The 13445-nt window shown below is 51.1% G+C and overlaps 4 protein-coding genes across 4 annotated transcripts; 1 reads left to right on the top strand and 3 right to left on the bottom strand.

Annotated features, from left to right (window-relative positions):
• Positions 1 to 589: 589 nt before the first annotated feature.
• Positions 590 to 2044, bottom strand: BDP81DRAFT_399257 (transferase family-domain-containing protein; the record flags this gene model as incomplete). The annotated part of the gene is made up of 1 exon (XM_060588555.1): positions 590 to 2044. The coding sequence occupies one exon, from the start codon at positions 2042 to 2044 to the stop codon at positions 590 to 592; it is 1455 nt and encodes a 484-aa protein (XP_060439559.1).
• Positions 2045 to 4424: 2380 nt separating this feature from the next.
• On the bottom strand, positions 4425 to 6486 carry BDP81DRAFT_465210 (uncharacterized protein; the record flags this gene model as incomplete). Its single annotated transcript, XM_060594252.1, has 3 exons — positions 4425 to 4465; positions 4495 to 5601; positions 5649 to 6486. 3 exons carry the CDS (start codon positions 6484 to 6486, stop codon positions 4425 to 4427), a joined length of 1986 nt encoding a protein of 661 aa, XP_060439558.1.
• Positions 6487 to 8620: 2134 nt separating this feature from the next.
• Positions 8621 to 9833, top strand: BDP81DRAFT_399255 (uncharacterized protein; the record flags this gene model as incomplete). Its single annotated transcript, XM_060588554.1, has 2 exons — positions 8621 to 9640; positions 9729 to 9833. 2 exons carry the CDS (start codon positions 8621 to 8623, stop codon positions 9831 to 9833), a joined length of 1125 nt encoding a protein of 374 aa, XP_060439557.1.
• A 632-nt stretch (positions 9834 to 10465) lies between these two features.
• BDP81DRAFT_331578 (uncharacterized protein) lies at positions 10466 to 12921 on the bottom strand (the record flags this gene model as incomplete). Its single annotated transcript, XM_060585518.1, has 4 exons — positions 10466 to 11663; positions 11727 to 12165; positions 12229 to 12347; positions 12410 to 12921. 4 exons carry the CDS (start codon positions 12919 to 12921, stop codon positions 10466 to 10468), a joined length of 2268 nt encoding a protein of 755 aa, XP_060439556.1.
• Positions 12922 to 13445: the final 524 nt, after the last annotated feature.

Here is a 13445-nt window from a genome sequence, read left to right as displayed (position 1 = left end):
ACAACGGGTGTTCAGTACCGTTGTCGGTAACTCTCCACCTTCCAAGTCGACCTGGTTCGGAGTACGACAACTACCTGGGCTGTGGATATTCGAATTTAGTCAAGAAAGTAAGAATCGATGCATGCCACTTCTATTACTGTAGGATCTCTGGGAACATCATTCCAGCAGCAATATTATTTATCATTCAATCTAGAGCAAAGGCCCTTGCCTTAACAGACATACAGCTAAGCTTTTCATGTAGTGTAGAGAGGCCAAATGTTCCGTTCTTCCTTCTTAAATCCTTATATCACGAAGTGACGGGTATCTTCCCCCTTCCTCCCAGGCAACCCAAAAACACCATGCCACAGTCCAGAGCGTCACGCACGCTGATGGATCGAGGGGCATTGATTGCCCTGTTTCCTTCGAGGACATATGCCCAGACAATTACTGCGGTAAAACAACCCAATAAGTCCAACTTTGCTACCACTGTAAACACAGCGGTTCAAATCGTCGATGGGGGTATATTTGTACGAAACAGCACTCGTCCTCATTATCGTCCATTTTTTCCCTTGTCTTTCTCCAGAAACGGCAACCTTCACATCTCGCATACTCAGGCGCACCAAGTAGACGCCCAGCGACCAAGCTCATTCGGCCCACAGAACCGCTCCATATCATCCTCCCGCAGAGCAAGCAGGACCTCCCAGGGCGCTTCACCCTTGGTAATCCCACGACGCTGCATGATATTCATGCTGCCGTCGTTGGCAGACCACGTCTTGCGCACGTAGTCAGCCTTGCCGCCCGTACCAGGGATGCCAAAGTTTACATCGGCGCCCATATGCGTCCAGACGCTGCAGCCGAGGCCAGCGTGGCCAGGCTGGAGCGCCTTTGTAAAGGCCTTGCCTTCCATTGTAGGGTCGGGAAGGGACGAGGCAAGGGCGATCCGGGCGGGGATGTAGCCCGGCGCGCTTGCCTTGCTGATGGCCTGGCGAACGCGCCAGGCGGCGTCGAGGATGGCAGGCACGGCGTCGCAGGGCAGGGTGCCAGAGGTAGAGGTTTGGATTAGGTCCTCTACTGTTGTCTGTCCGCTGGTGGTTTGCGTGTATACATTGCCCCACGCCCCAGGGGAGAAGGCGGGGGATAGACGGGGGCGGGCATCTGCTGCGGTGGTGAAGGAGGTCTGGTCCTGCTGGGAGAGGTGGGTGAAGCGGGATCTGGTGACGTGGACCCAAATCATGGCGGAGAGGGTGTCTGCCTTGGAGACAAAGGCTTTGTCACCGTGCTTTCCACGAACGTGGGTGAGGGCTTTGTTATGGAGGTCGGAGAGGGTCTTGTTTGGAATGCTGAACAGCACACAGACTGCTTTGGGAGGCTTCTCTGAGATGGCCTTGGTGTTGGTGATAGTGTCGTTGGGGGTGAAGTCGTACTCTTCGAATGTTGCCTTTGAGATATCGGTGATTGTGTAAGGGACCATGCTCGGGCGGTCGTTATGCTCGTCTACAAAGACGCTGAAAGGGTCTTCGTCGTTTCCTTGGCCGAAGTACTCAAGGAACGCCTTGATGAGGCCGCCGTCAAAGATGGCATGGTGAGTCGAGAAGCAGACGAAGAGGCCGCCTCCAAGAACTTCTGTGATCTTGATTGTCACAGGAGGGCAGGATTCACCTGGCTTCGGGTGGTTAGGGGTGAGAGACAGGATGTCTTTGTCCATGAACGAAGGGGGCATGCCACGCTTCTTCAGATCTTGGTAGTCGAGACCTCCAAGATGGTCAACCGAGCTATATGCGAAGATGTCTGGTCGCTGGTCGAGGTTGATCTGGGGAGCATTGAGGTCGTAGGTGAGCTCCAGCTCATTGGGTCGGCGACTATTGCTAGCTGGGCCAATGCGGCCTGACAAGAAAGGCCAGCGGGCAAGAGCGGTCTCGAAGCGAAGCTTGAGGTGAGCGATTGTCTCAGCTGTGCTGTACTTCTCACCCTGGTCGAAGACGAAGATCGATCGCACATAAATGCGCGGGGCGATCTGGTCCAGGGGCCCGAGCTCAATGGTAGGGAGGATGGCGGTGCTACCCATTGTGAATATTGGTGACGAGTATGGGGAAGGGTTGTTGGTCTGAGTGTAAGTGAGGTATGCGAGGTAGCGAAGAAGAGCAAGTATCGACGGAGGGGAGGAGGAAAGGAGGTACGTTGGAGGAATCTCCAACTATGGAGAGTATTGTGCGAGGCAACTTGCATGTGAGGGAAGGTGTTGAGAGGAAGGAACAAGCTGTTGCAGTGAATGAAAGGTCGCTCCTTACTACAATTCGTGGGAGGTATTTCCGACTGCTCAGGAGGAAGGATTGCCAACGGAGATGTCCTTCAAGGTTGAAGGACTCCTGGTACGAAGGTGAAGTTTGACCCAACGGTCATACAGGTCCTACTTTTGCTCGGAGATAGGTTGCTTTCAATTCGCGGTTTTCCAGCTGATTCGCCGGCAACGTGCTTCAACTTCAGCACGCTATCAAGGTATCTTGCCTGACTGTTGATCTGGGAGCCCTTTGGAGGAATGGTTTGATGAGTGAATTCTGAAGTCAGACCATGGGCTTTCTGAAGTTTATACAAGCCATTTCCGCAGCACCAATTCAGTTGGGGCCTGTAGCTGTTCGGAGAGCCCAGCAATATCGATCGCTGTAACTCGCTGTTCACCCGGTCGGAGGTTTAATTGATTCGATCTGTTTACTTACAGTATGACCGAAGACATCATTAGCAGAATATAGCCTGAAAGAGAATTTGAGATAAACCTGCAAGCGCGGCGTCGTGAACAGTAAAGATTTCAATGTGATTGTGTGTTTATTTCTTGTCTTTCAAAGAAGGGCAACACAAGACCCCCTTATGTATAGCCTGGCTGGGAGCATAATCAGACTGTTGGCCTTAACAAGCGCCGGCGGCTGCTATGACCTTCATTTTAAGATAAAGAAAGAATAGAAGACAATTGACCGGGTTCTTGTCGGCCATTAAAGAGGTAGTGTCAGGCACATAATGGAAAGGTCAAGCTGGTTCACTGTACCGGTCGAGTCAGCCTTGGCCCTCCAATGGCCTCTGGCGGAGTCCTGATTGTTTGATTGAGAGTATCTCGGGTCCGTTGAGTAAGACTATGTCGCGCTTTGAGGCATCTGCGAGAAGTTGGTTTGGTTGCGTTATTCGCATCGATCAGGGAAAACCATGATGATCTTTCGGTGCTGGTATATTAAGTTGTTCCGTACAGGTAATAAGTACCTGGGTTAACAATAAACTACCGACTGGAGTGCTATGTGAACAAGAACGCCAACTTGCATGGCTGATAGAGTCATCTACTGCGAAGAAGGGTGACTTCATTCTCTCCTGAAGGTTCATCTCACGCTCTTCCTTGACCTCATCCTAATGACCTTGGTGGAGCCGTAGAAGAAGAACCTAGGAACTTTACTGTAAAATAGTAGTCCCATTCTACTATCTGGGGGGTGATGATTTTAACCTCCATCTGAGCGGAAAGAGAGGAGTGCCATATGGTGAAAGTGTCGGAAGTAGCGTGTCTACGCCAGTTCCAGCAGGCAATTGTTCATGAACCACGTCTATAGCGCAGACGAAGATGTCGACGTCGTAAGCCCTAGCTAGACTGAACACACGCTCGTCGTTGACGTGGCAGTATATTTGCTTGATCAACCTGCATAAGCTTCAACTCTGTGAGTCTGTAAAGGGGACTGGAAGGAGTGAACACCTTTGATAAGACTCATTTCTCCAATGCTAAGTAGTCAATAGTATCAACGGCATTGACACTGCTTTAGTTGATAGTAATATAAGAGGATGTGATGTTACCTTACACATTGATCGGGAATCGAAACACTACAGTAAGATTGACACGTACGCACCCTCGCTCATCTTTATATAATATATACTTAGTATCAACAGGAGACAAGTCTATCATCTAGTGATGTCGCTGGAGATCTGTCGTTTCCTTCCTTGTTGTCTCGTTCTATCTCGTGGTTTTATAGACTCGATAGCTGCGCAGGTTTGTAGCCTATCATTTTCTGCCCATTGCTTCAGCTCTTTTCTGGCTGCGTTTCCCAACAGACAAGCTCCTTAGAGAACCCGACCGCAGATTCAAAACTTGGACACACGCAACATGCGCTCTGATAGCAAGCGGTGTGCTCAAAACTTTCATCATATTTGTTACACCGAACTGTACCCCTGTCAAAGCCTGTGTTCTAGACTTAGTATGTAGACAAGAAACAGTTCACCGAATCGTCATGTTACAAATCTATGTTCCAGTCACAAGAATTAGCAAGGTAGTATTGCAGATTTCAAAGTGTTAGGTGTTCTAATCATTGCATTTGGTGTCCAAACTTATCTGAAAGCAAATAAGTACACCGGATTATGGCTCTGCCCTCACTCCAAACCTCTGCCACGAAAAGTCTCCCTCTCCGCCACTTGGATTATAATTATCCACCAGTTAAACCATGCCCCAAGGTTGAGTGTAAAACTACTGGCACCTGGGATAAGAGCTTCCACAATCAGGTGTAAGAAATCCGCGATTGTTTCCCGGAGGGCAGTACTCAAACTCCATGCAGTCACCTGATGACAAAGTGCAATGCTCTCCATTGAATTTCTGGCCTTCAGGACACTGAGGCAACGTTTGTCCCACGCACTCCTTGGAAGCAGCATCCCAAGTGGTGTTGGAAGGACAAACGGGGTCCTGCTCAGATTCACAAATCCTGCCGTTGAACTGAGTGCCCGGAGGACAGCTTGGTTCCACGATAGACGCACACCGCTCTCCGTCGAACTCGGTTCCAGGCTCGCAGCTCGGAGTGTCACCAACGCAGACGGTTCCATTGAAGTGAGTTCCCAATTCACACTCTGGGATACCGTCGGAGATACACTCCTCCCCACTCAGGATGTATCCAGGGGGGCAGGCCTTCTCCTCGATGTTCTGGCATCGGCCGCCGAGCCACTGATGGCCAGGCGGGCAGTCTGGAGGGTCTATGCTGATACAGGTGTTGCCCTTAAGAACCAAGGCCTTTGGGCAGGCGGGCGGGCCTCCGATACACTCGTCGCCGACGAGCGTCGTGTCGTCAGGGCACACTGGGGTTTGCCCGGTGACACATGCTCCGTCGCTCAGGGACGATCCCTTGGGGCATGCGGGCGGGGTGCTCGATACACAGCGTGAGCCGTCGTAAATGGTGTTCTCGGGACAGCTTGGAGGGTCGCCTCCCACCCGGGTGCAGTCCTCGCCGTCGAAGTGGCTGCCATCCTCGCACTCCGGTCGACCACTGATGGCACAGTCCCTGCCATTGAACTTGGTTCCGGAGGGGCAAGAGGGTGGCTGGATGCTGATACACTCGTCGCCCTGGATGTGAGTGCCCGTGGGACAGATGACTTCGCCTACGGAAACACAGTTTCCGTTGGTCAGTGTTGTGCCATCTGGGCAGATTGGTGGCTCAACGGAGATGCAAGTGGTGCCATCGCGAGCTGAGCCTGGAGGGCATCCTGGCGGTGTTATAGAGATACATCGATCGCAGTCCAACTTGGTTCCTGGGGGACATGAAGGGGGAACGACTGTGATGGCTCTGCAACGATCGCCAACTTGCGTGGTTCCTTCCGGGCAGCCTTCTGGGGGACCTTGTACGAGCAAACATCTCCATCCCACTTCAGGGGAAGTGGGCAACATCGTGAGGTGCCTGAAGCCTTGTCGGCAGACATCTCAGTCCCAGGTGAACAAGCAGGCTCGTCCGGGGACACACATTTCGTGTCTTCTAGAGTATCGCCAGGGGGGCATGATGGCGGTGTCTTCATGATACAGTTGTTTCTCTTGACGCTGAACCTTGTTCCGTCTGGGCATTCGGGGCCACCATCAGTGATGCAGTTGCCTCCTTTGGAGAAGGTGCCAACTGGACATTGGGGAGTCTGGCGATGATTGCAAACATTGTTGACTTCGTCGTACTCGCTGCCAGCAGGACAGCTGGGCGGTACAACACTGATGCACACTCCGTCGGAAAGAGTCGTGCCCTCAGGGCACACCGGTGGACTGGAACTGACGCAGCCCTTGCCGTTAAACCGATCGCCGTTGCCGCAGATGGGAGTCTTGGTCGAAATGCAGACTTTGTCGACCAGTTGTGTGCCAGAGGGACATTTCGGCGGCGTTTCCAAGACGCAAGCCTTGTCTTTCAGAATTGATGGGGAAGGGCAAGATGGTGGAGTGCTCGTGATGCAGACAAGTCCATTGAATGTCTCACCATCTCGGCAGAGGGGGCCAGTGATGGAGATGCAGTGGCTACCTTTCAGCTTCGTGCCGTCTGGACAACCCGGAACTCCGAGGACGCAAGAGTTACCATCGAACAAGGTCCCTTCCGGGCAACACTTGACGCGGCCAGACTCTGGGTCGGTGAGGGGCTTGATTGCATCTAGAGTCCATTTGTTGCGGACTGCCGACCCCAGTGGTATCTGGTCGGCTACTGCCTGGAGGGCAAAGAGAGAAGAAATGAGGCCCGCTTGTACAGCGACCATTGCGATGAGTTCTAAAAGATTCAACACTAGAGCTTGGTAGATGGTTGTGAAGAAGAAAATGAGAGTAGGGTTGATTGCGTGGTACTCATCTTATAGCTTGTGGAATGAGATGTTGAAAGCTTCAGACAGCGCGGGAAATTACATGTGTCAAGGCCAATAAGCTGCCCACATAGCGATTTTCTCTCTCCAGAACAGCTATGGAGTAAATCGTCTCTGTCCTTAACCAAGTGTACGTCACGATCCGCAATATTTTCTACCTGAGCCTAGTATTCATTGTCCGCAAACGTTATGTGTCTCTCTGCCGCCGAAGTGAGCTCTCTTGAAAATGGTATTATTCAGTAGACCCCGCTTCAAGATCACTACTCAAGGAAGAAGTCATTTGAAGCTAGAGAGGGGCGGAGCAAAGTCAAGAAGCAACTCCCCTCTATGCTAGAGTAAACATTGAATGTCCCTGGAGTCTGAGACCAGTAAGCCACAGTCTTACTAGACGGAGGTTATGGAAGACTGTGTTTTGGTGGAATTTGATCCGATCAACTGCATTCAGCATTATCAGGCATGAGCGAGCCTTAATACCGCCAATCCAACGAGGTAGCATGCTGAGCGGGTTTGTTCAATAACCATGTCGATCATCAGCGTCGCTTCCGAGAAGCCGATACAAGTCGGAGTTGCTTCCGACGAACATCATTCGCTGAGATGAGAGTACCGAGTGCTAGTAACACACTGGCTTGTCCGTTTTGGCAGTGGTTGTGCGGGCAAGACACCTTTGTCGGGTGAATCATCTAATTATCTTGATAAGAGATCTACCGAGACAAGGATCTCCGAGCATGATCCAACTGCCTACGGCCTTATTTCAGACTCTTGGGACCAAACAATCCTTTATGAACCTGGACTAGTTCGGAACATCATATCACAACGTCTGAGCTCTACCGATGTTTGCGGAGCGCGACAAGGATTCTGCCTCCTCATTGGCTGTCGCCTATGTTCGACGTTGCTGGAAGCCATGGATTTGGTTCGAAGATCTCGGGAGATTCGCCGATGCAATGTCTTTCAAACGGCCGCGTAGATAGTAAATCTTTACTGAGTGCGTATGATCTCACCGGTTTGGATCGAAGCTGCGGGGTAGTTTGAGACAATGTTAAGGAACGGGACGGTCCAGTTGCCCGGCTATCGACTTAGACTAACCGCATGCCTCACAAATCACTGCCTACCTAAGACAGCTTCAAGATCTCCGACAGGCTATCTGCGAGAAGCCAAGGCCGCCATCAGCTAATCAGCTTGTGCGTACGGCGGAGAAGAGCCGTTTCCGCTTAGAGCTGAAGCTTCAAGGAGCTCTCCTTACCTTAGAGACCTGGGCACAAAAGCTTTGGAAACTTCTGTGAATGACATCACTGTGAGAGCGTGAGACAATGTCAATGCTTTACGACGTTCCGGTTGAGGCCTCAAGTTTCTCGGAGACATCGCTTAGGGCTAAGATACGAAGTTAAAGATTGGTGTCTCACCGTGTAAGTAAGCTTGAGATAGGACGGCTCTCATCAACAACATGTCGGATAGTCGGACAATTCGGATTTTGAGCCCTGCTGTGACGATGATCTCAACTCAGCGCGAACTAACATGGCGTTCAAGCATTAGAGACAGTCTTGAATCCAGCTAGGCAAATTGTATCAACTGCACCCAAAGTCCATTGCTGTGGCTGCTTCCTGAACAAGTAGTCGATAGTCGACGGGCACCAATTAGAACTTGACTACATTGGAAAGTGCCAGTATTGGTCTGGGAAGTCGGCAAAACAAGAAACCCGGCACTATTCCACGTAGCGTACTACAAGATGATGCGTCTGTTGATCTAATGTCATCGAACATGAATCCGGCATGTGAGAAGCCGATCTATCTAGCCCAAGTTATGCTCATGTGACTTCAGAGCAGAGAAGACATGGAACTTTTTTTTTTCACCAAGTGATACCTGAGTCTTGCTGAGGCGGTTTCTGGAGTTATTTATAAAAGAATAAATTCGCCCATTTGTTCAAGTTCATGCGGGACGTTCTCACACGTTATCAGCTCCAGCCTCTCCCACTGTGGCTTTAATTGGATTACCTCAACTCTACTTGATCTTAAGTGCTCTTCTCACAAATTGCGCTACTATGCAACTACCTTTGACTACATTGCTCCTTGCTCCAGGCATCACCGGGGTCTTGGCAGCTGACCAGGCGCCTCTTACCGGCGACAACGGCAACTGTCTTTCCTCTCCGAGCTATAAATCTTGTTGTCCTACCCAGCAATCCTCGGGAAAAGGCGGTATCAGCGGAAGTACGTTCGAATATGTCTGTGGCTCCTGGTCGTCGGGTGCTGTCAAGCAGGCAGACAAAGCACTCACGCCTGCGCATTGCGCTCAGGTGTGCGCCCAGGATCCGCAGTGTGTCGCAGGAGCCTGGTCCACGGGAACTTGCTACATAACAAAGGACCCTGCTTACAAGCGCTTCGGTCCCAGTAGCAACAACATCATACTCCTCGTCAAGACAGATGATGCGTTCGGCGGTAGCACACAAGGCGGGACTGGCCGCCAGAACGCAGCCGAGTGCGCGAATGAGAAAGACGCCATCCGGCGCCAGATGACATCTCAGTGCGACAGCGAGAAACAGAAGCTCCAGAATGGCTGCAAGGATGACGTACGGAAGGCGGAGGAAAGTTGCAAGAAGGAGAAAACAGCACTCGAGGCGAAGGCGGCCTCAATTACGCAGGAGAAGGCGCAATGCGAGGCTGAGAAGGCTCGGGAGCTTACCGACGCTAAAACGCAATGCGACAATGACAAGACTCGAGAGATTACCGATGCCAAATCGAAGTGCGATGCCTCAAAGTCCGATATCGAAAAGCAACTGCAACAATGTCAGAGTCAACAGGGCCAGGGCCAGAATAACCAGCAAGAGTCCCCGCAACAAGCCGAGTGCAGGACCATGTCGTGGCAAGGCATGTGTGGCGGCAGAAAATGTGCAGACAAATTCTCCGTCGAGGGCGTCGAGTATGCGCGTCAATGTGGCGTTGCTACATTGAACACGCGACAGAAGCCCGTTGCGACTACGGTCTACCATACGCCATGGGACTGCTTGAAGGCTGAGTGCAACGGAGTCTCGAGCTGCATGGGTATTGGGTGGACTGACGCATTTGTAAGTGTACCATTCCGGCTCCAGATCGACTGTTGTCAACGTTCAATCTCTAAGTGCGCGTGTGCTAACGTTTCTCGATGTGATGTAGAATCTGTGCCACGTCCACCTGCATGCGAACACTGCGGGAAAGATCCTGAGGCCTCACCCTCAACACCATGCTCTGTTCAAGGTGGACTGGAAACAGCCATTCTGAGGATTTTCCAAGGAAGTTCGAGAGATGACCGTTCTATGGAGTCAATAGGTGGATGTCAGTATCGGACATCCACCCTGAGGAGCAACAGTCTTCAAGTCCATAGAGACTACCCAAGATGTGGAACCAAGTGGGCAAATTTGTCATCTCCCGTCCAGTTCATTCTGCCAGTGTAGTTTAATCAATTCTCTACTACTTGATAGAGCCCAGGTCTAGGCATATATAGTCCCTTAGACGAAGGTCAAGACTCATCTTCGGCTTTTATTGACGTATCTGGCTGCCTTAAACATGTCAAAGCTGCTTCCAATGCTGAGATACACCGAATGAGCCTCGACTGACCAATTAATACTGCTATTATCATAATACCAAGTAACAATTGCCCAGAGAAAAGGCCTCTTGGTATTGAGGCAAGCGAGATCTCGAGTACATGTAGTAAATACTCATTCAATTTGATTTCATTCTAATTCATCAAGGTGGTTCATTCTGCATCTTCTAGAGCTAAATTGAGCGATATCGAGTCCGAACAAGGCACCCAGAAGTCCTCTATTACCATAACGCCGCGCAGAAGAAATCATCAAATTCAAGTCAGCCACCCCAAGCGCTTCAACTAGAGCATTCGCCATCAAGCTGAGCAGTCACGGTGTTGTATCGTCAGGTTTGGCGCCAGGTAGCATCATGCGAAACGTCCAACACTGAGCTTCATAGACCTCGCGGGTGACCTTCTTGAGCCACACGGTCGGCACAATCGGAAGCCAAAACTCGCACGTCTCAGTCTTGAGTATCTCCGATCCAGCAGCCCAAGATGCTGACGCGCCTACTACATCGCCAGCGGCAAGCTGTGCGTGAGCCAAGGACAAGTGTATCGTCGCCGCCGTAAAGCCGGCTTCTGCTTTGAGGGCATGCATACGCTGAATCTCTTGAAGGGCGTGCCTCCATCGTATCACGGCGAGGTTCTTATCCGATCTGAAGTGGGCTATCCGAGCCACAGCGAGGACGGCACGCATATGTAACTGCTGATCAAAGAGCGTATCTATACCAATCGGCGTGGTGTGTTGAGTCTCGAGCTCCCTGAGTAGGAGTTCTGCGGCGTCAAAGTTTTCTAGTCCGATGTTGAACTCCGCTGATGATAGCAGCAGCCGCGGATAGGCTCGACGTGAGAGTTCGGGCTTATTCGAGCTACTCAGCTCTGGTCGTAGGATCTCGGCTGCCTTTGAGTACTCTTCCATCTCGCAGTACATGTCGGCAAGTCTGCTTACCAAAAGCCGGCGCGTGTTTCCTCGCAGAGGTTTTGTCATGTCAAGTGAGAGAGTCTGTTCCAGCGAAGCCCTGGCTGCAGCAAAGTTTCCGATGGATTGGAAGAAACGTGCTGCCGTGCTCTGGAGTCGGAATGTCACCTCGGTATCCAGGGTCGAGAGCGGTAGTTCTGCTTTCCATTCGTAGATGAGCAGGGATACGTCGTCATCTGTGCACTTGATCTTGTTCTCCATCTGAGATATATGGAGTCGTCCATGAAGTGAATGGTCCCGTCGAGTAACCGGTCGCGGGCCACGCCATACAAAGTCGCGTATGTGAGCCTCTGACTTTGTGAATTCTCCTTCGTTGCGGTAGAGAACACTGCGAAAGAGCACAACGGTAGCGTGAAGATAGTAAGGCATAGACTTTCGCAGCAACGATCGAGCCCGATCCACGGCAACATGACGCATGGCAACCGAGTCTCTTTCGCAGAAGAAAAGAATAGCCTCAAGAACTTGTGTCCGGAGTGGCGTTGGCACTTTATACGCTCTTGTCGTCTTCTCAACTATAAGCCAAGCTGCCAATTTGAGGGGTTCGGACCTGTACGATTTCATGTCAGTCGGGAAATCCACATGCTCGTCATTGGTCAGGGCTGGGCCATACCAGTCCGTGTTGCCTTCGTAACATGGGGGACAAACAAAGCAAAGCAGCTTCAGAGCAACTGCTCCTAATTCTTCTACAGTTCTTGGTCGTAAAGCGCGAGACAAGAAAACAGAGAATTCGGGGCATAGCGACAAAGCCAGGGTGTCGTTGTCTAGCCTGCGCTTGATGATATTAGGGCTCTCTATAGCACAGGAATATTCAACGTCATCAGAAATGAGCTTGACGAGCTCATTCGAAAGACCAAATTTGGAAGCCTCGACGGCTTCAATTTCTCCATCGGTATTCCATCGGCGTTGCGGGACTCGCACGCCCTTCAAGAGGATCTCGGGGATTTCGACTGCACCGAATGCTTGAAGTAAGAGCAACAGCTGGTCCGCAGCTGGGATCAACTCTGCATAGCCCACGAATAAATTGTAATAAGATGATTTCAATGACGGATCTACGGCCGTGGGTCAGTACACAAGCCCAGGGCCCCAGAGATGCAAGACACGAGGCAACTCACCACGCAGCTGACTTAGAATGAGGCGTTGGACCACATCCGCATGATCCGTGACTTGTGGAGCGAGCGATAATAAGTGGTTGAAGACTTCTTCATCATCTGTGTTCAAGTATCTTTCATAACTGCCCGGTATAAGTCAGTTTTGTGGATTACTAAATGGGCAGTGCACACTCTTGAATCTTACGTGGATGGTGGAATGTCTAAAGGAAGCCAGAGAATCGATCCCAGACCACCCAGCTTTCGGGCAATTTGGATATACTTTCTCCCAGAATTGCGAATGTCCGCATAGTTTGTCTGTCCATGAAAAGGCTTCGCGATATGTGGTGGCACTGAAGCTTCAGGATCCAACTTGGATCTCAGGAATATTACTATGCAAGCCAACCGGCGTCGCAAGTCGGCATTGACACGGTCGTCAGAGGCTACCCAGAAGCCATCAACATTCTCGCTGAAGACCTCGTAAATCTGCTTGACGGGCGCGAGGTCAACCGAGTCCACGGACAGGGCCTTGTTCGTCCGCTGGTTGCGTGGCGTGATTTGATACTGCACGTCCCGGGACAATGCCTTCGACTTTGCTAAGAGTCGGCGGACGTCCTCGAGGTGGCTGTTGAGAGCAGGGATCAACTCTCTAGCTCGCTCTTCGTCATATTGTTTGGATAGAAGCCGAGTCGAGCTACAGAGACATATAGAGTTATCCATCGCGTGGCGACTCGGAGCATTTGATGGCGACTTGTGCGAGAGAGGCAATGGCACCCCCCCTTTCATGCAGAATTTGAGCTCCACTCGTGCATCTCGGCTTTGGTCGGATTTGCGGAGAACCGACCCGCACTAGGAGTATCAATCAACTAAACCCTTGACTTGCCCACATTTACTGACAGAGACAGTTAGACTGCGATTAATTTAGTTCTTTATCAGCTTATCAGATCATGATGGATCCCGTGAGTCCGCCGAGCGCCGGAAGCATGCTCGGAGATGCTGCTTCGGAGCAATTGAACATCGAAAACACCATAAACTGTGAAGCAGGAAATCCACTCGAGATATTCCGAACCCTTCTTTGAAGAACTTACTGCAGGATTCACTCATTGTCCAGCAAGATCAACGATTCGGACACTTACGGTCTACCCACACGTTCCTCTGCGCCAATGTACTAGGCCTTATCTTGCACGATTTTCATCGAAAGTGTAAAGCATTTTCGCGAAACTAATCGCACTAAAAGAATGACC

The sequence above is a fragment of the Colletotrichum phormii genome, assembly GCF_030913505.1.
Source record: "Colletotrichum phormii strain CBS 102054 chromosome Unknown BDP81scaffold_28, whole genome shotgun sequence".
Classification (NCBI taxonomy): Eukaryota; Fungi; Ascomycota; class Sordariomycetes; order Glomerellales; family Glomerellaceae; genus Colletotrichum; species Colletotrichum phormii.
Note: the sequence above shows the minus strand (reverse complement) of the source record. Positions and strands in the feature narration are given on the sequence as shown.